The sequence below is a fragment of the Ovis canadensis genome, chromosome 14 (genome assembly GCF_042477335.2).
Source record: "Ovis canadensis isolate MfBH-ARS-UI-01 breed Bighorn chromosome 14, ARS-UI_OviCan_v2, whole genome shotgun sequence".
In the NCBI taxonomy this organism is placed as follows: Eukaryota; Metazoa; Chordata; class Mammalia; order Artiodactyla; family Bovidae; genus Ovis; species Ovis canadensis.
The window spans coordinates 48,222,368-48,246,391 of NC_091258.1; the positions used below are offsets into that span (position 1 = coordinate 48,222,368).

At 58.7% G+C, this 24,024-nt stretch overlaps 1 protein-coding gene across 1 annotated transcript in view; it reads right to left on the reverse strand.

Moving 5' to 3' along the window:
• Nucleotides 1-427: 427 nt before the first annotated feature.
• The window catches only part of ATP6V0D1 (ATPase H+ transporting V0 subunit d1), a 38,103-nt gene continuing 14,506 nt past the window's right edge, over nt 428-24,024 (reverse strand). The window contains exons 2-8 of the mRNA XM_069549972.1: nt 14,421-14,592; nt 6,371-6,549; nt 4,900-4,979; nt 1,609-1,686; nt 1,324-1,500; nt 1,119-1,196; nt 428-1,022 (exon numbers count right to left, since the gene is read on the reverse strand). Coding sequence (XP_069406073.1) covers nt 861-1,022; nt 1,119-1,196; nt 1,324-1,500; nt 1,609-1,686; nt 4,900-4,979; nt 6,371-6,549; nt 14,421-14,592 — 926 coding nt within the window. The 3' untranslated portion in view covers nt 428-860. The remainder of the gene's footprint in view (nt 1,023-1,118; nt 1,197-1,323; nt 1,501-1,608; nt 1,687-4,899; nt 4,980-6,370; nt 6,550-14,420; nt 14,593-24,024) is intronic.

Consider the following 24,024-nt stretch of genomic DNA (forward strand, 5'->3'; position numbering starts at 1 on the left):
AGACCAGAAACTGCCTGGGCAACCCCCAGGGCTCAGCATGGGGGCCTGGGCACAGGACCTGGTTTACATCCAACCCCCTTCAGTGACCTTGGGCAGATCACGTATCCATAGGTTTCCTCAGAGTGAAACGGGGGTAATGACCCCAGCCCAGGGAGTTGTGGTGCTCAATGAAGCAAACAGGGAGCCCTAGGGGCCCTCTAGAGCCAGAAGCCCACTCCATGGGCCTGTTGGAGCCTCCAGCAGAGAAAGGGGCCATTTGCCACCAACCTCCCGCCCCGAGGAGCCTGGCTGCACAGGGACAAGGCCAGCCAAGGGCTGCCACCCAAGGAAGGGAGGTAGAAGGCTTAGGTGGGGGTGGGCTCAGGAGGCCTGAGGCAAGTTGGGGATCTGGGAGAGGGGCCAGGGCCCAAAGGAGACAGAAGACAGCTGGGCTTAGAGAAGTTTTTATTATCTTGGAAGGGCAGAGCTACTCCCCCATTTCCCAAGAACACACATACTTTATCCTGGCCATGGCTCTGGGGGGGGCCCACTGAGGGAAGAGAAGGTTCACACTCCCCCCAGGGGTTCTTGGGTTAGGGAGGGACACAAAAGTGACCACATGCTTCTCAGACACGTCAGCGGCTGTAAACACAGGGCTGAGGGGGCCTCCTTACTCTGGAGGTGGGGGCTTGGTCCATCCTTGGTGTGGGAGCAGGTGCCCAGCCCCCCTGCAGGCCCAAGAGCGGTCTCAGAGAGGGTCAGGGAGGCGGGGCAGCCACGGGGACAGCATGCTCCCCCAGGGCAGGTGGGTGAGCCGTGAGCTTTGTCACAGCACACGGACACACATGTACACACACACTAGGGAGCCTTGGTCCAGAGTGCTAGAAGATAGGGATGTAGTTATCAATCTTGGCCCGATGGCGTTGGGCGATGCACTCGGCAATCCACACAATGTTGCGACATTCCTGCTCCTTGAGCTTCACAAAGGCATAGAAAACACCAAAGTGGAACTGGTTCAGAAACGCCAACTTGTTCAGTTTCACCTGCAGACACAGGAAGGAGTGGTGTGCAAGGGGCTGGGACCGAAGTCAGGCCTGGGCCACCAACCCCTCCCTTCGACAAGCAGGCCCAGCACTCACCTCGTGCTCGAAGAATCGGTCCTCCAGGGTTTTGTCTCCAGGGTTGCTGCCCGCACCTTCGAAAAGCAGCTTGTACTCCTGACTCAGGAGAGCGGGGGCGGGGCGTGGGGGAAAGGGAAGCATGAGCACGAGGGCGCTGTTGGGTGCGGGGTGGGGATGTGGGTGCCAACAGCCCTGCCCCCCGTCCTACAGTCAGGGCACTCACCGGGTAGTAGTCGGCCACGTTCTTGACCTGCTCATAGTCGTCAGCTCGAGCCAGCTGGGCCAGGCCCTCTGGGTAGAGCCGTCCACAGTGCGGGAAGAGCTTGGCACGGTCCTCCTTGGACAGCTCTGTGCCGAAGGAGTTAATGGTGATGATGAAAGCGCGGCGGTCTGCTTCAAACTGTGGGGTGCCGGAGAGAGAGAATGGGAGGGAGGCAGTAGCCAGTTACCAGGGCTTCCCCACGCCAGGCCCAGGGCACCAGCAGGTGGGACGGAGGCAGGTACTCACCTCCAGGATGGGGCACATGGCGTCGGCCGTGGTCCCACCCAGCAGGGTGCAGAACTTGTAGAAGGATTCCAGGTAGGCCTGTGCAGGGCATGGGGCTCAATCAGCCTAGGCAGGGAGACTCGAGGTGGGCCTGCCAGGCTTCCCCTCACAGTTCCTTTCTTCCCTCCCCAGCTCCTTTCATGGTTAATCCAAGTATCATACCCATGGACTGGCCAGGGCAGCCCCCATGTCAGAGCCCCCCAAACAGCCACAGATTTTCACTGTGCATCAGCCAAGCAGCAGTAGCCTGCTGCCTCCCCCACCCAGCAGCGAGAGAGCAATTTCTGACCCACTGTCTGCCTCGTGGTGCGGTGCCCCTCATACCCTCATCCCACAGAGGATCGGGCTCAGAGAGGGGCCCTGTCTTGCCCCGGCTTCTCTGCCTGTCTTTTCTCCAAATCTCCCCTCAGCCTCAGAAAATCACATGTTGATGGGCTAGTGAAGCATGGTGACTCTTGAGAGTTTAAGGAGATAGCCTGGACTGGGTGCCCCAGCCCCTCTCAGCACCCCACCTTAAAGAGCACCTCCTCCTCTTCCCATCCCCTAGGCAGTCACACAGCAGGAACCAGATTGTCAACCTAGCTCCTGCTGAGGGATGGTTATTGCCTGCGAGGACGTCAGCCCTGCAGTGCGATGGCTGAACACTTGGGCTGCCAGCGGGAACAAGCACTTGCTGCCCAGGCAAATTGGATCTGCCGGGCATAAGGAGAAGCCAGGTCAGCCCAGGCCTCAGGTCCCTCCAAGGACTAGCTCCTGAGACCAGCCAGGCCCAGGCTTCCTTCCCTGAACCTCTTCCTGTCAAGGGAGGGGCAGAGTCTCATGACCTCTGGGAAGCTTCCTCTACTCAGATCCTCCGGGGTCCTAGCTGGTGGCACAGCCTCAGGGACTCTGGCTCTACAGGCTTCTGAGCTGGGGGTGAGAGCTGAGGAGGCAAGGGAAGCTTTCTGTGTGGAGGTCTGCCCTCCAGGCTGCAGAGAACATTCCGCCCACTGTGTGATGTGGGCATGGGTTCCACTGGCCTAAGAGAGGAGGTGAGATGAGACCCAGGAGTCCACGAGCCCAGGCCAAGCCTGGCCAGCAGCGCTGGGCAAGCTGGGCTCAGGGGAAGACCCGAAGGGACCGAGTCACAGGAAACAAGTCTAGAACCAGTCAGGGAGTAAGCAGCTTGGAAGGGAGAGTGGACCCCAGCATAGCAGAGGACTTGGGTGACAGAAACAGCTGCCAATCCTACCATGGATTAGTGGCACTAGTCTCCCCTGGGACCGTCCCCAGCCATCTCCTTTCCTATGGCCAGCCAACTTGGGTGTGTCCAATCTCAGGCCTGTCCCAGAGGGGACTGCAGTTCCTCTCTGTGGGGGAAGCCACCAGCTTTTGCCAAGCTGGGCTGACCCTGAAAAGACTGACCCCAGGGTGGTGGAGGCTGGTGGAATAGCCCCAGACTTTCTTCTGGAGGCTGAGCAGCTGAAGAAACTGGCAAGACCCCAAAGGCCCAAGTACCAAGGTCACCTTCCCACCTCCACCCTGTCCCCTGGCATCTGCCAGCCCATGTCTGCTGCACCAGCTGCCTACGGTTCCCACCCGCTACTGGGGGTCTGCCTAATCTCCCATCTGTGGCTACTGGGCTGGGACATGACCTGACGGGCGGGCCTGGCATGGCGCCCACAGCATTGGGTCGGTGTTTACAAGCTGGTGCCCAGGCAGCTCTCGCGAGTGACTCCAGCTAGAACCAGTCAGGCCCGGTGAGGGCATGGGTGAGGCCGAGGGGACAGCCTCACCCACCCCTCACCCTGCCTCAGGGCAGGGAACCCGGCAAGGAGCCAGGAGCACTGCAGGGGGGGTGGGTTGTGAACACTAACACATGAGAGCCAGCTCTCACTGCCTGCCCCCACCACACTCCTTGCCCCATGCTCCCCATCTCCCTATTAGCAGAGGAGAGCACTTGCTTTGCAGGCAGGCTGAGCCAGGTGCAATGTGCAAGTGCTGCCCAGGGTCTAGCAAGTGGCTGCGGCTTCAGGCAGCCCACTCCACTTTTCTGAGCCCTCAATCTCCTCTTACTACTGGCATACTGATGCCTACCTAGCTCCCAGAGCAGCCCCAAGGAGTACAGAAGCCAACAGCCTTCCTGCCTCTCATCTCATCCCCTCTAGTCTGTCTGCCAAACTCTGATGATACTCTGCCCTGCTGAAAATCCTCACTGGCTGACCATGCCCTACAGGGTAAAAGTCAAACTTCTGGCCTGGCATTCAAGGCCCTGGGCACCTGATCCTGTGCCTGACTTGATCCTTTCTTTCCAGGTCTATCTCCCACTGTCCAGCCGGAACCGGCACTTCCACAGCAAACTGCCTGCCACCTGGCTCGTGTTCCACACTGGCTTCTGCATGTGCTGGCCCTGTGCCTCCACTACTACAACCTCCAGGTGGGCCCTTCACCCACCTGCACACCCGCCCTGCCCTCTGGCCCAGACCCCTGCAGCGAGACTGGAGGGCGTGGGCTCAGGCCACCATTGTCTTGGCCACCTAGTTCCAAGTAGGGAAGGAGAAGGGCCTCATTGTAAAGATCTAAGAGATAGATGTTCTCAGGTTAGGTCAGCAGGGCTGTCAGCAAGTGTTATCTACCTTCCGGGCCTGCCCACTGCTGACCCATCAGAGGTCCTCACTATGGCCAGAGCCCAGTCTGCCCCAAATAGTCCTCACTGGTCCCTGGCCAGCACCCTTCCCTAGCTCCCAAGCCTGCTCCTAACCTCTTTGAGCCGGGGCAGTGCTGACCCAGGAATCCCAAGCCCATTCTGTTTTCAGGGGTCATCAGCTAGTGCACAGCCTGATGGGAAGCAGAAGGTGGGTAGGGTTGAAGATGGTGGCACGTGGCACCAGCCCTAGACCCGGGAAACTGAGAGGGACACAGGGACCTAGCCACACCTGGCTGGGTCCCTCTCCCACCGTGCTCAGGTGCTCCTTGCTGGCAACAGTCCAGGTGAGGTGAGCCTGAGAGTTATGGCCTGGGTGGTGGCCAGTGACCCTCCTGGATGCAGGGGGAGTGGCAATCCAGGAACCCTAGCCATTCCTGCTGATTTTATCTGGGCCCGAGGGATGGAAAACCTGTTCCATGCGGTCTTGCGCCAGTCACGGAAGCCAGAAAGTGAGCAGATAAGCCCCTGGGAAAGGAGCCCATGGAATTGCGTCCTGTCCCAGCACCCCAGTAAATCACCAGCCCACCAACCCACTTCACCACCACCACCGGGCGCGGGGGCGCTACCTTGTAGAGCGTGTTGCGGATGATCTCAATGTTCATCTCATCGAGGTCCTGCTCTGAGATGCAGTCCTGGAAAAACGCCGCTGGGGAGGAAAGACATGGTGTGAGGGGTGGGTTAGTGGACTCTCAGCCTAGGCAAGAATCCTGCTGATGTTCAACTCCCCCTGCAGGGCACAGAGGACCCCTGCCACAAGGCCCATCTGGCTGGGAAGTGGGGGATGGGGGGGGGCACCAAGCTGGCCTAGACTATTGCCTTAGAAGTGACCGAAGCCATACTCCAGGCCGTGTATACTGACCTGAGCTTCTCTTGCCTTCTTGCTACTAAAATTGATTCACAAAGGAGGCGGCCAGCCATAACATGATCTAATCGCCTCTGGGGCAGACCCAAGCTCAGATCATGCCAAAGACAGGCTTGCATAAGAGGCTGTGACATCCTCCCTTCTCCAGGGGCAGCTGTGGATTCAGGGCCTGGCGCCCACTTCTCTGCATCTCCCAGGAGGGCCTGGGGCCCACATGTGGCAAACTCCTTTTCCTCAGAACAAGACCTGAGTACGACAGCTGGGTGAGCAGGGACCAGGGACCCAGGGAACCATTTTAGGGCTGGCATTAGAGGCCAAAGCAGAAGAGAGCCCTTTGATCCCCAGGGAGCTCATGGACTCACTGGTTCTGTTTCTTCTTTAGAGATGGAGAACCTGAAGAAGCCACCGACAGCCTAGAACTAGCTCAGAGTTACCATGAGAGGTTAAGGTATTGTGTAGATAAGGCCAAGCAGGTAAGGCCTATGCCTCTTACTGCAGGACCAAGTGCAGCTTTGGGCCCAGTTGTACAATCCTGGCAGCTTCCTGGAGGTGGTGTCCTGGGGACTAGCATGCTGGCTATGAGGACACTAGTTGGCGATAGCCTTAGTGCCTTTCTCCAGTCCCCCTCCAAGGCAGGCAGGGGCCAATGCTGCCTAGGCGAGGTCCTGTAGGAAGCTCCCGGTTCCCCTTCCTTCCTTGGCTTCTGACATGAACTCTGCATCCTGCTGGACACTGCCTGACTTGGCCCCTGGGACCTGCTTGGTGGAGCAAGTGAAGCTGTTTGCATCCCTCCTCTGCCTCATGGGCAGCAGGTCACTACAGCCCAGCTTAGGGCCACGGTCTGTCAGAGCTCCCAAGACTCCGAGGGACCCAGGCCCCCTGAGCTCTGCCTTCCTCTGCATTCTGAAATATCAGCCAGATTCACGAAGTTAGATCGTCTGAGTCAGGCCCTGGGGGTAGTCTGCCTGGCCCAGTGAAAGCAGCAGGAAGGGAGCAGAAGGCAGGACGAAGAGAAGAGAATGGGAGGCGAATCTGACAGGAAGAAAAAGGTAAGCAGCCATGGGTGGGCCTCACTTTCTGGCTCCGGGCTGCCCCCAGGGTTCAAAAAACCCCACCCGGAGGCACTGACATTGATGCCACTGCCCGCCTCTCCCTCCTCCGCCAGGGCCACTCACCCAGGGGCGTGTCCACCAGAATAGCATTGTAGAGCTCGGCAGGTGTCTGTGCGATGTTCACGGCCTCCATCTGCTCGAAACTGCCGAGCGGGTGGCACTTAGGCACAAGCTCGGCGATAGAGCGCTGGTGCAGCGTGCCCGTGATGAGCAGGATTACGTTGTCGATCATGTAGCTGTAACTGCGGGAGGCACACAACAGCACAGAGCCCTTGAAGTCTGGACACAATGCCGTGTCCCATCCCCCACTTGGGCAGGCCGTCAACCCCTCAACTGCAAGCACCGCCTCAGGCTCCTCTCCCTGTCCAAGGGTGCTCCCTCCTTCAGCACCAGAAGCACAGGACAGACACGGCCCCTCCCTGAGGGATGTGTGTCGGGGGTACTTCATGCCCTTATGAGCGAGCAAGTGACGGGGAAGCAGGTCATTAACGACCCCCAGGGTTTTAACCAGTGTTTTGGCAGGACGTGGGAAGCATGGGTGTACGGAGGTGGGACACACAGGCCAGCTTGGGGGATGAAAGAACTGAGAGATGAAAGCATGTTCTAGGAAGAGGGAACAATGTGTGCAAAGACCTGGAGGCATTTGCTGAGTGGCAGACGCATTCGAGGAACTGAACTCTGTCAGGGCTGGCAGAGGGAGGGGAACCAGGGCGGTGCTACCAGCGCCTGGAGCCTGGAGGCGGGTCCCACGGCCCGGCTGAGGGTCCTGACTTCATCTGGAGCGTAAGGGGTCATGAGCAGGATGCAAGCAAGAGCAGCACAGTCACTCTGGCTGCTGTGGGGAGATGGGGGTGGGGCAGCGGGGGGAGATGGCCAGAGGAGGGGAAGGTTGGGGAGTTGGGTAGGAAGAGGCGTGTCTAGGGAAAATCAGACAGTGGGAGGCTCCCTCTAGAGTAAGGCCGCAGGTCAGGCTGAGACGGACAGGAGCTGTCCTGTGCACCGCACTGGGAGAATAGGGCGCTGCTTCCTCCCTTAGGGCCTGAGGCCAGCGCGAGGCATCCACCCAGATGGCCTGGAGGGGGCCCAGAGACCTGGAAGGAGCTGGGACTCAGGTCAGTGCCCTCCAGCCCAGAAGACCGGCTCTGGACAGCACACAGGCAGCAGAGGGGGCTGGAGAGCTGGGGCCTCCCACTTCAGACTTGGCAAGGGGCTCTGCCTCCGCCCATTAAGACAAGGCCACAAAGGGGCCATGGCCCAGAGCTCTATGTAGTCACCTGCATGAGGAATGGGGTGAAGAGGAACAGAGGGCCCCAGTCAGGCTGCAGGAGCCACAACTCTCCTACGGCTTGTCACCAGTGATGAGCTCGGGGCATGAGGGGGACCACTCCAAGGCCAGAGAGGGGCTCCCACTGAAGGGTGGAAGCTGGCCTAGAGGCTGCTGCCCTGAACACTGAGCACAGACCCCACCCAGCTGTCAGGTGGGCCACCAGCTGTCCTGTGACAGTACCTTGAGCACCCAGTGTTGAGACTGTCCAAGGTAGGAAGTGCCCCCAATTCCAAGGGAAGAAAAGGAGGAAGGTGGTGGCCTAGGCCTCAGCTCAGGGCTGGCTACTGGGGGAGCTCCCACAGGGCCTGCCAGGAAGGCGGCAGGAGGAGAAAACCACAGTTCCTGTCCCGACCTGACCCCCACCCCCCTGCTTGCTACACACTCCCCCAGCTCCCACCCAGCCCAGCGCCCTGCTATGACCTCTGCTCTCCTGGGCTTCGGGCCAGGCAGCTGCCCTCTCTCCACCCCAACCCGGCTGGGTCAGCTGCAGGATGTGTGCTGAGAAGAGACAGGCCTGCCTCCTCAAACCGGGGGCGGCAGACAGAGGCTATTCGCAGCCGCGAGGCCCAAATGGCCAGCCTTTTGTCCCTGACCTGACCCAGCTGGCCGCATGGAGGGACTTCGAAGAGAACCCACTAGGGTTCTGTGCTGTGGTCTCCAGTCCTAGCCCGCATTGTCCCCTACCCTGCACAGCACACCTATCCTGCCCCTGCTGCCTCCAGAATGGCATGCACCCCAGGACCCACAACACTCCACTTGTGACCCATCCAGCCCCACTGACGTTCCCTAAGAGAGCCACAAAGACCCCATGCCAAACCTGACGATGCTCTTTCATGCTCTCACCAGATTTTGGACAGGCAGGCGGGGAACTCTGTACCTCTTTGAGCTGTACTATCCAACCGATCCCACACCACCAGCATCAGCAGCCCCACTGTCAGAGGATGTAAGGTGCAGAGACTGGAGGCCCCAGGCCCTGCCACCCCACGAAGCGGATGAGCACGATGTCCCTTGGCCAGTGTCTACATACCTCCTCTCATGTCCAGGTCCCCATGCCCTGACTCTACACTCCCCATCTTACCGTGTCTTCTTAGAGGACTCTCCACAAGTCAGTTTCCTTTCTCTAAACCTCCCCACTCCTTGTACCACAGGGAATTCATGTATGTTGAGCATGGGACTGGCATCAGGGCCCTCCTGACCTGGCTCGGAGGTGAGCCCCGTGGGAAGACTCCACTGTCTGGCTTTGCGGCTGTCCCTCCAGTGATGTGGAACAGGCCAGTTATGATTCACTGACAGCAGATGTGGGGGCTGGAGATATCCCACCGCCGGCTGCCCGCAGACTCCTGCTAGAAGTCCTGGCTGGGCACCAAGGGAAATGCTAAGCCAACTAAAGCCCCCTACTTCCTTCCAAAGCCCCCCTTCTATCTAGGTTAGGCCAGCCTTGGACGACCCTGCTCCGGGCCCTGGTCCGGGCCCCAGCAGCTCCCTCCCCTAGGTCAATGACAAAGTTGCTATGGCAGCAGCCCCTGCTTCTCTCCCCTGCCCAATGAGAGCCAGGATCTCCTTTTCTGGGATGAAAGGAGGCAGGGCAAGGCAGAGATGCTGCTGGCCCAGCTGTCCGCTCTTCCCCCAAGGTGAAGGCTTTCAGCAAGCAGGGAAATCCTCCTCCTTGTCATAGTCTGGCTTCAGCAGCTGCGTCCCTGCCCCCAGAAAGTCACTCCCCCAGCCCTCCCCTTACTCGGCCTTAATAGGAGTGAGTGAGGTTCCAGCTGGTCAGCGTCTCCCTCCAGAGAAAGACAGCTGGGGAGTGGACAGGCATCTGCCCGCCAGGCCAAAGAGGCCCTCTTGGGGTGGGAGTGGGGCAGTCTGTATTCTTCTGCCCAGAGGCCTTCCTTCACCCTGTGCCTTCAAACAGTCAGCTTGGGCTGACAGAAGTCTTGGGATGGAGTTCAGAAAGCCACTTCCTCCAAGAAGTCTTCAGAGCCCCCAGCCAAGCCCCGTCCCTCTGCTGTGCCCTCTGGCGCCACCTGCTGGAGCATGATAGCTTACTCCCACGGTCTCATCACCTTGGCCTCAGGGCCAGGTCTGATGCTGGTGAGGAAGCCATGATGACTATGCACCCCAGCCAGCTCAGCCAGTTGACCCATCTACAGCTCCGAACAGAGGCTGCTAGTAATCGTACTTGTGCTCAATCACATCTGGGTCCTATCAAGCCCTGCCCCAGTGGAAAGTGAAGCGATATCAAGCTATGGCTTCAAGCTTGGAAAGAAGACAGGCCTTACCTGTCAGGCCTGTTTCCCCTCTGCAATCAGGATGACTGTAATACAGCCCCCAGCAGAGCTGGTGAGACCCTGACCCTCAACTTGTTAAAATCCTGCCCTCTCCCGAGGTCCACTTGGGTCCTCCACTCAACCTGAGCCTTCTGGGCATCACAGAACACTTGTACCCTCTCCATCAGGCTCAGGAGAACAGTGTCAGCACTAGCTGTTGCTCAGGGCAGGAGCGAGGCCTAGTCCAGCACCCCAGCCTACAGAGACCCTGCCATCGACTCAGGTGGTAGCTGTGGACAGTGAAGGCTGGGGGGCCAGAAGTGGGAAGCCTAGGGATACCTGATGCCTGCTGTGACCCAGCAGGGCCCAAGGCTTGAGCAATGTGACCTGGGGAGAGTGGCACATGTGTTGACAGGCACACTGGGCATCTGAGGTCACAGTTCTGAGACAAAACTTTCCAGCTGCCCACACCTGGCTGGTGACACTGAAGCCGCTGGCACACCAGAATATGAGACCTCTCCTCCCCAAGATGGTGCGCATCTAGGCTCTGCCAGTGGATGCCCTGGGCTGTAGGCAGGTGCTACCCACTGGGGATAGCCCCCTCCAGGGAGGCTCAGTTATCTAAGGTCAGAGAACTTTGAGGCCACCTGCAACTCCCCAGAGACCAAACTCCTCCCACAAGGCCCTCTTCTAGCTCCCCTTCTGGGGCCTACTCTCCTCTGGGAAGCCATCATCAGATGGCCCAGATTAAGGTCCCCTCCAAAGCTAAGAAGCCCTAACAGAGGCTCTGTCCCATGTCAGACATGCAAGTGAATGGCTGGGCCTGGAAGGAGCTGTTGGTGCAGTATCACATGTTTTCACCATGAAATTGAGCTGAATCATCTCAAAACCACACGACTGGTGATGGCATACTTCAGTGGGATGTCTCTCACTCAGGGCCTTTCCACTGAACATGAGGCAGCTGCCCCCACTCTGGCCACTCACTCTCTGAATGGCCTCTCGAACCCCATCTGTCCCTGGAGTCTTCTCAATGAGGAAGCCTCCTGTGACCCCTGGTTCCATCTGTGGCAACTGCCCACCAGCATCCCCACAAGCTATCTGCACCACCACGGGCACCCATCCCATTGCATCCATATATCTCCCTCCCTCCTGGCACCGGCTCAAAGCTCACACTGGTCATGTGTGCTGGCTGAAGGCTGGCTGGGGTCTACAAAAGCACTGGATATTGTCTCTGGTTATGGGAGGACAGAGGAAGCCTTGCCCAGCTTCTGCCTACACATCCTCAGTGACAAGGAACTCACCTGCAGAAGCCTGCCCACCATCCTGGGGCAGCTCCAAAGGCAACTAAAAGACTCTGAAGGCTGGAGTGAAGATTAACCTCTGTGCAGGTCCCAACCTCCACCCTAGCTGGGCCAGCTTTGTCTGTGGACAGCAGTGGCATTGCTCCTGCAAGCCTCTACACCCATGATGGGGTGTCTAGCTGATGCTCCCTTTTCTGGACGTATCTAGGGTATCCCTTTCCTACAAGGTAACAGAGCCAGGGGCTTCAGGCTCTAGCTGCTCGGGATGTGTATGGTTCCCTCAGCCTCCCCTCAACTCTTCTTTCAAATGCCCTTCGCCTCAGCCAAACAGCCATCTCCTCAGGGAAGCCAGTGGTGAGTCCCCAGGGTGGGGGAAGGTCCCCTGGACAGGGGAAGGCTTCTCTGTCGAAGGCTTCACCCCTTTCTGCAACACTCCTTACTCCTGGGGTGACTCAGGGTTGAGGAGGTTAAGAAGGTAGAAAGGAGGAAGAAGAGGAGGTGGAGGAGCAGCCCAGGGAGGCAGGAGTTAAAGAGACACCGTGAGAGGAAGGAGACTGCTGGAAGGAGGTAAGGCGGATGTGGCTCCTAATTAAGTCTGGAGACCTTGGCCACATGAAGGTCAGTGGTGACCTTAGCCAGGGCCTTGTGGTGGAATGATGGGATGGCTGGAAGCAGGCTGGAGGCTCAGGATGGAGGAGGTGAGAGAACAGAGAGCGAATATAAAAATTTAGGCTACACGAGATGGGCTTTTAATGGTGTGAGAGATCTGAGCTTGTTTTAGATGCTGTTGGGAAGAATTTGGAAGTGAAGAGGTGGGCCGTCTACCCAGAGAGAAGGCTGGAGGCAGGAGATAGATGGTGTTTAAGATGGGGAGGTGGTCGCCCCACCTTGAGGGAAGCCTGGGGAGCTGCAGGGTGCTGAGTGGGGAGAGCAAGCAGCCAGCTGGGCAGGGACAGGCCAGGCCAGCTGAACTAGTGAGCGTGCCTGTCTGGCAGCAGGGAAAATCCACCAACACTGGCTTCCCCGGCTCTGCTCCCGGCAGCGGAGGTGGGGGCGGGCGCCTGCAGGCTGGAGGCTGCTGGGCTTCCTCCAGGGCTGGGAAGCTGCCAGCCGGGCGGGACCATGAGCTGGGCGGCCAAGAGAGCTGCGGATGTTGGCAGAAGAGCGCTCAAATGATGGATCAGGGAACCTCAGCTGGGGAGCGAGGACAACCAAGACAGAAGGGGTGGCGGGGAAGGAAGCGAGGTCCAGACCCTGCTGAGTCCGGAACCCGTGTCCCTCAAGGGACTGAGAGTGGGCCGGAGGGCCTGAAGGCCGTGGATAGAGAGGGGGTGCCTGACTCAGCGGTTTCAGGGGTGGAGCGGTTCCAGGTGGTGACATGGTCTTGGGCAGCCATCACGGGGGTGGCTGAAATGGAGACCAGACGAGTGGGTCACTGGAGATGACGAGGTCATGAAGCGAGCAGCCATAGGCTCAAAGGGACTGACACGTGGCTGCTGAGTCCTTCCTAGGAGAGAGCAGGAGCGAGGGGATGGGACGCTGTGAGCCACAATCACCTATGAATGGAAGGGGCGGGGAAGTGACGGTCTGCCCTAGGACAGCGCTTGGCCGCTTTAAGCAAGCTTGGTGCCTGCAGCCAATCTCCAGCAAAGAGCTGGCGGCTGTGAGGCCTCAGTCACGCTCAGAGTTGTCTCCAGTTTCATGGCATGGCAGGCTGAGATCAAGTCTCTGAGGGCACCAACACAAGCCAGGCGGCACAGGCAGGGGGCCAAGCCGGCAGCAAGATGGATGACATGTGCCCTCCGACTGCTGGCAGGAGGTCAGCCTCCTCTGGCCGGCCTAGCTGGCAAGGCCAGAACTTCACCAGGAAGCTGAGGGAGCCCTGTGCAAACAAGGCGAAGGCTGGGCTCTGGTAATAAACGCACTGCTTCCTGGTATGTCCTTTGGCCTTGGCCTTGGGGTGAAGGCCACACAGGCCCAGGCTAGGGGTTGACTGATAGGCACTGCAGTATAAGCCCCAACGCAGCAGCACGAGATCCACCCCTTCTCTGGCCTTCTGCCCAGTAGGACCATGTTGGCTGTACACTGACAGAGGCAAGGGCAGTGTGATCACAGACCCAGCCAGGACAGCAGGATGGGCCCCCGGAAGGAGGCCAGAGGCCAGGAGAGAGTCTGAGCTTGGGTGTCCCAGGCTGTGACCCCTACCCCAGGACAGGGCCCTTTCGGCAACAGCCCATACTTGAGCAATGCATCTTGAGTAAACGGCTGCTCCTGGCTGGCGGTGGGCAGCAGGCTTCCAGCCCTGTTCCTGCAAATGTAGGTGTGGCAGGTGTACAGATCCATGGGTCTGGGGGCACCACCATCAGGGAATGGTTAACCAGACAGTACACAGAAGAGTACCTGAAAGGCTTCCCACAACACAAGCATATACTCCGACGACATGGAGTGCGCTTCTGGATGCCAGCCACCCATGCCTCTGTCCACCACCTGCGCTGGGCAACCACCTGGCATGGGCCATCTCTTTGTCCACCAGGCCCTGGCTCCTGGGCCGTCCTGGCAGAGGGGCCTCTCTACCTCCCTGTTCCCACAGGCGCACCTGGCAAGCAGAAGCTGCCTCATCCAAGGCCTCCCCAGCCTGAAGGACCCAGGGTCCTTTCCTGTCAGCTTCTCCAGGAGCTTCGTGGATGTAGGCCCGCACCCAAGGGTTAGACCACAGGAAATCTTGGCAGCCAAGAAATGTCAGGACAGGGGCCTGGGCCAGAGCTCAGAAAGGCGGCCATGTGCTCAGCACCCCCCTCACCCTGCCCCCTGCTCCCTGAGACCCAGGGCCATGGGCAGAGACAACAGATGAGCCACAGCCCAGACAGGGTCACAGGGCCTAAATGGTCCCTCCTCAAACCCTGACTCCTCAGAGCTCTGCCCATTCCCTGATCCCATCCTGGTGGGTGGGAGGTGGGACCTGTAAGTGTTCAAGGTGAATGAGAGAAAAGGCTCCTGTCACCCCTTGTCTCCATGACACCAGGGGTGCAGGGAAAGCAGCTTCACCCAGTGCGACCACATGGGACACTTGTGCCACCTGACTCCCAGACAGCAGGAAGTGGCTGGTGACCCATTTTATAGGTGATGGCCTGGGCCCGGGGCTGTTGAACGACCAGCCTGGCCACTCAACCTGGGAGGACCCTGCAGGCAGAAGGAAAGGCACTATAGAGGATGCTCACGTAATGAAGTCCAGGAAGCTGGCAAGCGGCTCATATGCATGGTTCCTCATGTGACGGAACTCCACCACCATCTTCTCCTTGAGCCGGTCATCGATGACGGACACTGTCAGCGGCGAAGCCTCATTGGCCAAAAAGTTGCCATAGTCAGTGCTCTGCAGGTGCAGCTTCAGGTCTGAAACCCAAGGGTGGAGGGTGAGAGCTGGCCGTGCTGAGCCTCCCCAGGATCCCAAGTCCTCGTCCCCACCCCAACTCTGGGCCCCAGCCCCTCCCCTGCTGTTGTGTCCTGCTGCTACCCTGAGCTCCCATCCCCACCTCCGCCTCCCTGTTGGCTCAGAGCCTACTCCAGGGCAGTCAGGCCAAGGCTCTGAGATGCTCCAGACCCTTGGGCCCCGAGCCAGTACACTGGGGCCCAGAGTCCAAGCACAAGTAGAAGCATTGTTCCTCCAAACAAGAAGGCCTGGGAAACCCCAACCCAAGGTGCCATTCACAACCTGCAGCCTTTGAGGCTCTCCTGCCTGGTGGGCTCCAGGGGGCCTAATTTAGTGCAGAATGAGACATGGGCCCTACCCTCCAAAGCTTCAGAGAAGCAAGCCAACAAACCCTGTGGCAGAAATGATGCATACGAGATTACGGACATGCCCCATGCCACGGGTAAAGTGGAGAGGGAACCAAGGCAGGGCAGAGGATGAGGGAGCACTCCAGGCTGGGCCAGGTAAAATGCAGGGACAGGAAAATGCAGAGGTAACAGCTGCAGGATGGCATGAGCAAGGAGCGGCCTAGAGGGCAAATGAGGGGTGTGAGCAGGAGGCGAGCTGGGAAGACAGACTGGCCGTGCCCGAGAAGCAGCTGGAGGCAGGCAGCCAAGCCCACAGGCTCTCCTGAGCTCTTCTGAACAGAGGTGAGGGAACAGGGACAAAGGTGAGAAGACAGGGCAGAAGGGCCCTGGGGAAGCAGACAGGTGAGTCCCAGGGGACTGCGGCAACAGCCAGTCTCCCAGCTTCTGTTCATGCCTCCCACACTGCAGTCTCTTCTCCATCCCACAGCCAGGGTGCTCTTAAAACACCAGGCAGAACCTCCCATCGCATCTGCACACCCTAACCTCAGGGCCTCTCCCTGTCCCCCTGCTAGAAAGTGAGGAGCTCTCCTCCAGTGGCCCTCTCCAGAAGCCACTCCTGCAGCCCTACCACTCTATTCCTTCACTTGGGCCACTTTTCTTTGTTAACACATCACATCCCACCTGGCACGGGGCACACAAACCACGATCGCAGGGACTCTGGGCCACTGCAGTATCGCAGAGCCAAGAACTCAGTCTGTTCTGGTGCATCTTCCCGTTCAGTAAATTACTGTGGAACAAACGGAAGACTGGGAAGAGCAGTGGTGAAGACAGCAGGAGGGTTTGCTCCTGAACGCGCAAATGCAGGATACTGCGGTGGCCACGGCAGCACCAAGGACAGTGGCTGTGTGGGCACATGCAGGGGAGTGTGCATTAAGGCTTGAAGGCAGAGGCGGGCTTCTGCACGCTTTCTGTCCGCTGAGGAGACTGCCCAGAGGCATGAGAGGAAGGGCCGCACCTGGGAACACTTCCACAAGCCCCCCTGCCATGGGTCTAGGGGCCTACAGGGCCGTGCTATCCTGGGACGCTTAGCGAGGAAGAGCGAGTGGGACACATCATCACTCCACGGACTGAGGGGACCCCATCGGGAGAAGAATGCTCCCGGCCCGGAGTCAGGTGTATCAGAGGAGATGGAAGGATGCCTACGAGGGAGGTGTGGAGGTGTGGAGGGAGGGGTGCTCGCCACTGGGGTGGACTCTTGACACCTGCGTCTCTCGGTGGCCCCTGGGTGACAGGCAGCACTTGTGTTCCTTTGCGGTTCCTGGGTGCGCAGAGTGAATTTTAACCTCGTGAGGCCTGCAGGGGGCCTTCCTCTGCTGCTTTTACCACTGCTTTACTATTCACACTTTTTTCCCATGCCACCCAAAAGGGGGACAGAACTGAGGACAAGTTGGGGAAGGGAGAAGCCTCCAGTCTCTGCTCTGCCCCCAAGGACCCCACACCCCTCCGTCCTCGCCCCAGGCCATCTGCCTTGGCTCCACTCTTCCCGCTCCTCACTAGTCTGGCCAAGGCCCACCTATGCCTGAAAAAGGCACAGGTGAGAAGATGCTTCGCTCAGTAACACTCAACTTGTTGAGCATTAACCATCTGACTGTTACAGAAAAACTCTTAACTGAGGGGTTTCACTGTATTAGCAAAATCCTGTATTTCTATCTCTAGTAATAGGTTTTATATGCTAGATTTCAATATGTTTGGCTCTGGATAAGTGTAGAACTTTTTTTTTCTTAAAGAAACACGGTTTACTTGCACAAAATTGGTTGGTTTTAAGAGCCTGTTAATACTCGCAAAGTGGTTTTGGTTGTTGTGAAACAAATGGTGAGTATGAACTGGTCCCTCTTACTTTCATACTGAAATGAACTCTATTTAACTTATCAAGTCATTTGCCATACGCCCTGCTTTTATCTATCAGTAAATACTATGATACTTGAAAAAACTAGTGGGCAGGGATTTCTGGCCCGAGCACAGCAGGTGCTCCAGTCCCCACTTGGGGAAGCCACAGCGTGGAGAGCGGCTGGAAGCCCAGTCCGGCATATGGTGTTCTGGGTCAGATGGTCTGGCACCGCAGCTGGCGGCTAAACCTGTCCATTTATCCATGTTTATCCATCCAGCCACTGCAGCCAGCAAAGTCCTTCTCGGGCGGTGAGCCTCCCAGCCAGGACTTGGAAGTCAGACCAGATGCACAGGGCAGAAACCAGGGTTAGGGCCCCTCGTGCCAGTGGCCCCACTGTTCTCTGGGACAATGAGTTTGGGTGCTGGAACCCAGCCCAGTCTCCTGATTCCTACCCTCCACAGCACCCAGGGGCTAGGCCTCCCACCCACATCCGCCCTGCCCCCGGGATCCCTGCTGCTGGAAGGCTTCCCCACGTGCTGCGCTGACCCTCCATGAGAGCTGCGCAAGCTCTCTGGCAGCCTGAAACCTCTCTGCTCCAGCCTCAACTCCGCAGGGCTGCTCTGCTCCCCCACCAAGCACCCTCTTTCCTCTCCAGCCCCCACCAACTCCATTTAATGACTGGCACTGATCAGGTGGGAGGCAGTACCTCAACCCAAAGTGGGAAACAAGACCCTACCTGGAGACAGATGGGGCCCTGCTGAGTACTCAGCCCCACGCCAGCAGCGACCTGTGTGCTGGATCTCCCAGCCATGCCCATTTATTTCGCTGTTTCGGAAAAAGGCAATCAGAGGGAACATGACAGGTGTCCAGAATCCCAGTCAAGTACAGTGGGGCGGGGGACTGGGATCAGGCCTGCTGGGTTCTCTCCACCCTTAACTCCAGTCTCCATTCCTTCCCCAACCCTTGCATTTTTTACCCTTCTACCATGGCCCTTGGCCCAGATGGGCCTTTCGGATATGGACCCAGCTGCTCAGGCAGACCTTCGTTCCAGAAGAGCTGGGAGCCCCCAACTCTTACACTTTTGACCCTTCTGCAACCCACTCCAGTACTCTTGCCTGGAAAATTCCATGGACGGAGGAGCCTGATAAGATACACTCCATGGAATCACGAAGAGTCACACATGACCGAGCAACTTCACTTCCCATTGGGAAGTGGCCCAGGATGGGCCTTTCGGATATGGACCCAGTCACTCAGGCAGACTTTTGTTCCAGAAGAGCTGGCAGGTGACAGAGAGGTGAGAGGAGCCTGGGAACGGCCCTGGAGAACCTCGGAGGCCACTTGGACACTCACTGCCCACCTGACAAAGGCCCTGCACTGGCATGACTCAAGGACAACCCCTCTGACATCACCTGTGGTGCTGGTGGTTCCCAGAGAAGACAGGGCTCTCCTCTGCACGCCCCCCGCCCCTGGGGCTTCCCGTGGTCGTTAAAGCAAACATCCTTGCGCCTTGGCTGCTGCGTTTTGCTGACACTGCACCTAGGGACTTGGCTGCTGGAAAGCAGACGGCCGGGTGGTTTCTGCTGGCGTTTGTCAGATGAGAGCAAACCCGGGAGATTCTACTGAGACTCCTGCCCAAGGCCTGAGGAATCTTCCTTACCAGGAAACTCATGTTTAAAAGCCCCCAGTGATGCTGTCAAAGGGCCACTCCAGACCACTTTCCCCGGCCAAGCCCCACTTTGCCCTGTGATCCAGGGTGAGGGGACAGCCCACCAGCCAAGGCGGCGACTTGGAGACTAGCAGGCTAGCTGATCTTTCAGCTTGGACCACACAGGGCTCTTGAACCAGCTCTAACCCTGCTGGAGAAACCTGGCACCCAGGCCTAGTGGCTGGCAGCCCCAAGCCCTTTACTCAGTCCTCAGGGCTGAGACAAGCCCATTAGAAACCATCCCCCTTGGCCCTCCGGCTTCCTGCTTTCTCTGACGGATGTGGAGGAGGTATGACTGGGGGTGGGATCAGAGCACAGGAGGAGAGGCCTGGAACTTGTTGAGAGCTTCGTGGGAGACTCGGCCACCCAGCCCTGGCCCAGCCCCCGAGGGCAGACAAGGACGCCAGGGGCTCTGGGAAGGCCGGGGCTAACTCTGCTCTGCGCCCTGAGCTCCACAGCCTGAAAGCCTCGGTGACAGGCCCTGAGAGCCCCAGACATGCCTGGGCTGAGGCTAGAGCAGTGTTCTGGTTAGCACAGACTCGGGGGACCACTCTGGTCTACCCACAAGCCCAGCTGTCTACCCCAAATCCTCCCATCCATGGCCCAGAACCAGGAATGTCTGGCCAGCTTGGGATCTCTCACAGCAAAAGACTTCCTCAGAGGCTGAGTTCTCATGTCCAAGAAGATGCTGCTGCTGCTGCTGTCAGGAAGTTCTCTCTGAAGTCTGACTTGAAGACCTCCTCAGAGGAGGCTGATCAGCTCGGTTTCCCAGTGCCTCCAGTCCCCCTTGAAGGTCTGGGACTTGCTCCTCAGGACCCCTCAAACCCACCCAAGACCCCCCAGACCTCCTCTGCTTCCCAGTGTTGCTGTCCCAATGTTCTGTGACCGTTCTTCCAACTCTGCCTCCCGGGGCCACCGAGGCCTCCTCACTGCTGCAGGGCTCTCTTGCTGGTCTCCTGTTCCACATCTTCGCTCCCTATTCCCAAGCCCACTCTCCACACCATCACCAGAGGGCAGTCTTCCCACTCCAACGTGTCGCTGTCACCTCTGCGAGCAGCCCCCGTGGCCCCCGAGTCTGACCGCCTCCCCCACCCCTTGAGGCCCCACAGCTCCAGCCCAGCACTGCCTCCGCCTCCAGCGCTGTTCTCCAGTGAGGGTGACCCGCCTGTGAGCTCTGCTCCAAGGAAGTGCTCCCGGGAAGTGCACACAGTACCCGGGGGAAGCCCTGAAGTGCGGTAAACAGGGCCGCTTCCTCGGGCCCAGAGGGAGAGGCTGGGCTGGGAGGGCACACCCCCAGCATGCTGAGTTGAGAGTCCTGCCCTCCCTCCTCCACAGGGCTCCCCATTCTCCCTGAGGTTGCCTGTATCAAAGACCACCGTCCTTGCTCCAGCAGGGTCAGCCAAGCTCTCAGAAGGCGTCCGGGTGGGCTGTAGCCCAACACCCACCTGGTGTGGTGGTTCCTCCCAGGGTCCTGCCAGACTCCTGGAGGCCCCACAGCCGCCACCTGTCCCTCCACTTCCTGCCTATTCCAACCCAGGTCCGCCAGACCAGGATCCCTCAGAGCAGAGCCCTGGCCCCAGCTAGCACCTCTGATTACCACTCTCACCCTGATTAGCAGGAGAGCACGGGGACCCCTAGCCTGTCCAAGGCTCTCTCCTCTCTGAAGGACCAAGCACGGGTTTGGCAGCCAGCTCCAGCCAGGCCTTGAGAGGTGGCAGCTGGGCAGCCCTGCCTCCCACCCGCTTCCTGAAATCTTTCCTAGATCCTGCCAGCCCTGAAAGTCATCTTTTGGCCTCACCAGGGCTTCCAGGCATGGGCAGTACATGGTGTCTCCAGTCCCTAACCTCTGCAGCTTCTCCCCACGAGCCTCAGAGAGGCAGGAAGGGAGGGTCTTGGCCCAGGCCAGTGGTTGGTCTCAGGCTGCCCCAGGGGCCCAGCAGGCACAGAGGCGGCCCTGGCACAGTCCGCAAGGCGGGGCAGCCCCCGACTCTCGACTCACCCATGGCCTCATGGCCCATGAAGGGGCCCTGCTGGCCAGCTGGCCATGGCTGAGTGTGAGAGGACAGTGTGTTCCCAGACTTCACTTCTGCTTTTCCAGAGGTCACTCAACGATGCTCTCCTGGGGAGCTCAGGGGTTTTCAGGAATTGAGGTCCACTGAGTGAAACCAGATGTACAAATACACTCCCTAGAGCCCAACGTGCCCATCCTGCCACTCCCTGCGAGAGTGGCGGAGCCCTGGAGCCTGTTCCACCACTTCCCTGGGCCCAGGTGAAGCAGCTGTTTTGAAGGAACTGGCTCTGGGCTCTTCCTCCAGTGCTCGTTTGGCCCTATGAGCTCACTAATGCTGCAACTTCCAGGAGCTCAAAGCAGCGAAACTCAGACAGAAGGACAGATGTGGACAGATGGCCAGGCTGGTGGCTCAACAGAACTGTAACTCCCCCTGAGCAAATGGACTGTGTTTGGGTCTCCTCTCCAGGCTCTGGGTGTGGGGGGAGAGGGGGGAACCTCTCTTCTTCGCCTCAGCTCCAAAGCAGATGCGTGTGCTGGCTGGCTGGCTGCGCAGGGTCAGAGTGCCTCACCGGTGCTCCCAGTGCCTCACTGGTGCTCCCAGCGTGGGAGCCACAGCACACAAACTGTTAACCCTGCGTTTACCTGCAGCGCAGACTAAGCATTCTCTCACGCCCAGGCTCTGCCCGGGCCCATCCCAGGTTCCCTGCCAACCCCGTGAAAGTGACCAGCCCTGCATCCCAACCCTTCCTATCAAAGGCCACCTTTTCCCCCTCCTCCCTCAGATGTCAACTGGCATTCCCTATCCAGAGCCCTGGCATTGCTCCTACCCCAAACTGAGGTGCCCACGGCCTCTTGCTGGCCCAGGAAAAGGTCCATAGACAACCACAGCCCCACTTCACCAGGTCACTGGTTTCAGGACATAGTTCCTTAGGTGCCTCAGTGGGACGACGGGGAGAGACCCCAGGCTTTCAGGCCACAGTGACCTGAGTTTAAATCTTGCCCCACAGCTTGACCCTGAGCAGCTTGTAGAATCTCTGGACCCAGGTTCCTGGCTGTCACCTGCTGAAAGGTCCTGCAGTGCCAGCTTCCGAGGGTAGCCACAGAAATGGTGGCCCAGAAATGGTGTTGCCCAGAGTAAACCAAGCCCTGCACAGCAGTCTCTCTCCTGGCGGAGGTTCTCACCCAGGGCTCCCCAGCTGACGGGCCTGGCCCCAATCAGGTGGCCTGTGTTCTGACTCTGGGCCATTGCTCAGGCTGTCCCCTTTGGCATTGCACAGGGTACCCCTTCCCTTCCTTCCCATGGCCCTGACCTTTCCTGGGGGCTGTGGTGTGTCCTCTCCCCGGGGGGCCTCAGGCAACGTGGGCATGCACGCACACAGGCCCCTCTCTGCTCTCTCCTGGGGAAAGACGAACAAAGTGGGCTCAAAATCTGGGACTCCGGTCCCTAAGCCCAAGTCCCACCTCATCTATGAGTAGGATCATACGGAGCTTTGGGCAGCCCAGCCCCAGGCACCTGGACAGAGGCTAGGACCCAGGTCTGCACCCTAGACAATATGGTGAGCTACTGCCCTGCTGCCCTCAGGAGCTGGTGCAGCCAAGGACAGCTCTTGCTCCATGGGAAGCCCCTGGGCCGGCGTGCCAGCAGTCTTGGGAAGAACCTGGAGACTACTGCTGGCACGGTCACATGCAAGTTACTGGGTTTCAGCTGGCAGGAGGCAAAGACCCTGCAGGAAAAGGACAGTGAGTCCTCCTTCCCAGGTCCCTAGACTAGCATTCTGTCTCATGCTTGGAGGCCTTTCAGTGAGGTGCAGAATTCCCAGAGGGGGGATGGGACTGAGCTGTAGCCATGGCCCAGCTGACTCTGGGGTTGCTGACACCACCCACCCGCATATCAGATACGGGGATCTGATAAGCAGGAGTGTCACTCCCTGGTCTAGGAGGCAGCAGGATGTCTGACTCGGGTTCACCACCCTTCTCCCCGCTCCGAGACAGGTGGCAGGTGCTGGCAGAGCACATTTAATTACCCTCATGCTCTGAGGAACACCTCGTCCCTGCGGCTGGGAGAATGAAAGCATCACTCACAACTCATGAGGAAGTCAACCCATCCGACAGTCAGGAGGGTGCCAGGCGGGCGACGGTCCCACGTGCCAAAGGGAGGGGCAGAACTGGTTACGGCTGCACCCAGGGCAAGTTCCAAGAAGCTCTTCGCTGACTGAGTGGAGATCCGCCTGGACAGCCCCTCACCAGGACATCCCCATCCAGGGCTCCCTGGAACTGGCACGTCCCAGGAGACACAGGGCTTGGAGAGTGGCTTCCCCTGTTGCCCTCCCCTGAGAATTAGCCAGCCCGCCTCACCCTGGGAGGCAGGGGCCACACCTCTGCTGCTGCCTGTACTTTGACCCTGAGCAGGCTCTTTCTTTTCCAGGCTCACCTGGAAAAGAGCCTGCAGGATGGAGTGGACCTGGGGCTTCTTGGCAACAGATTCTTTTTGCACTTTCCCAAAAATGTAAGTCTGCCTGGGTGCTGAATGAGAAGAGGGATAGAGGTCCGGTGTGGGCAGGTGCCAGGCAGCCCAGGAAAGGCCAGCTGTGACAAGGAGCTTCTCAAAAGCTGGCCTGTGCCCATGACAGGCTCCTGGGTCCACTGGTCCACACCACCTGAGCAATCCTCTCTGCCCTTAGTGCTTGGCTTCTGTTCTACATGCACTGTCCTCTAGAAGAAGGACCCAAAGAAAAACTGGAGCTGACTTCAACTAGGGAAAAGCAGTTTTAAGACCCCCAGGGGCTGCTGTTCCCAGTAAAATTTAAGCCAAGTCAGGCTGGATCCTGGAGGAGCATCTTGCCAGCTCCACAGTACTTAAGAGTCCAAGTTACGGAAATACTCATGGTGCTGAGACCTAGGTCCTGTGGATGGGCTCACAGGATCAGGCCTCATCTGGGGCTGTGAGCCAGGCAGCTCTCAGCATGAAGTCTCATTCCCTGAAGCTCACAGAAACAAGACCAAGCAACCTGGGCCAGAAGCAGAGTTGACCCACTCCACACCCACATCCAGCTGAGTCAAGAGGCCTGGGCCAGGCACAAAGTGGCAGGAAGTAGCATCCACGCTGGTCCTGTCCTGCACCACGGACTCCTCACATACCTTGCTCTAGGGGCTGACAGGACACACGCAGGAGAAACATTAAGACACCAGACTGAGCCTGTCAGTACTCAGGCCCTGAGAGAGAGGCAATTGCCCTCTCAGGGAATCTCATAGCAGAAGTTAGGTTCAAATGATGGAAGTTGGTGGAGAAGTGGGGGTGACAGGGAGGCATGGAGCCTGGGCCAGGCCTGAGGGATAACACTCCAGGACCCTCACTTTCCCTAGGCTTTGCCACATAGCATCTGGCTTAGAGGTTAAAGTATTGAGGGTGGGGAGAAATGAGTGAGCTACAACCCATGACCAGCA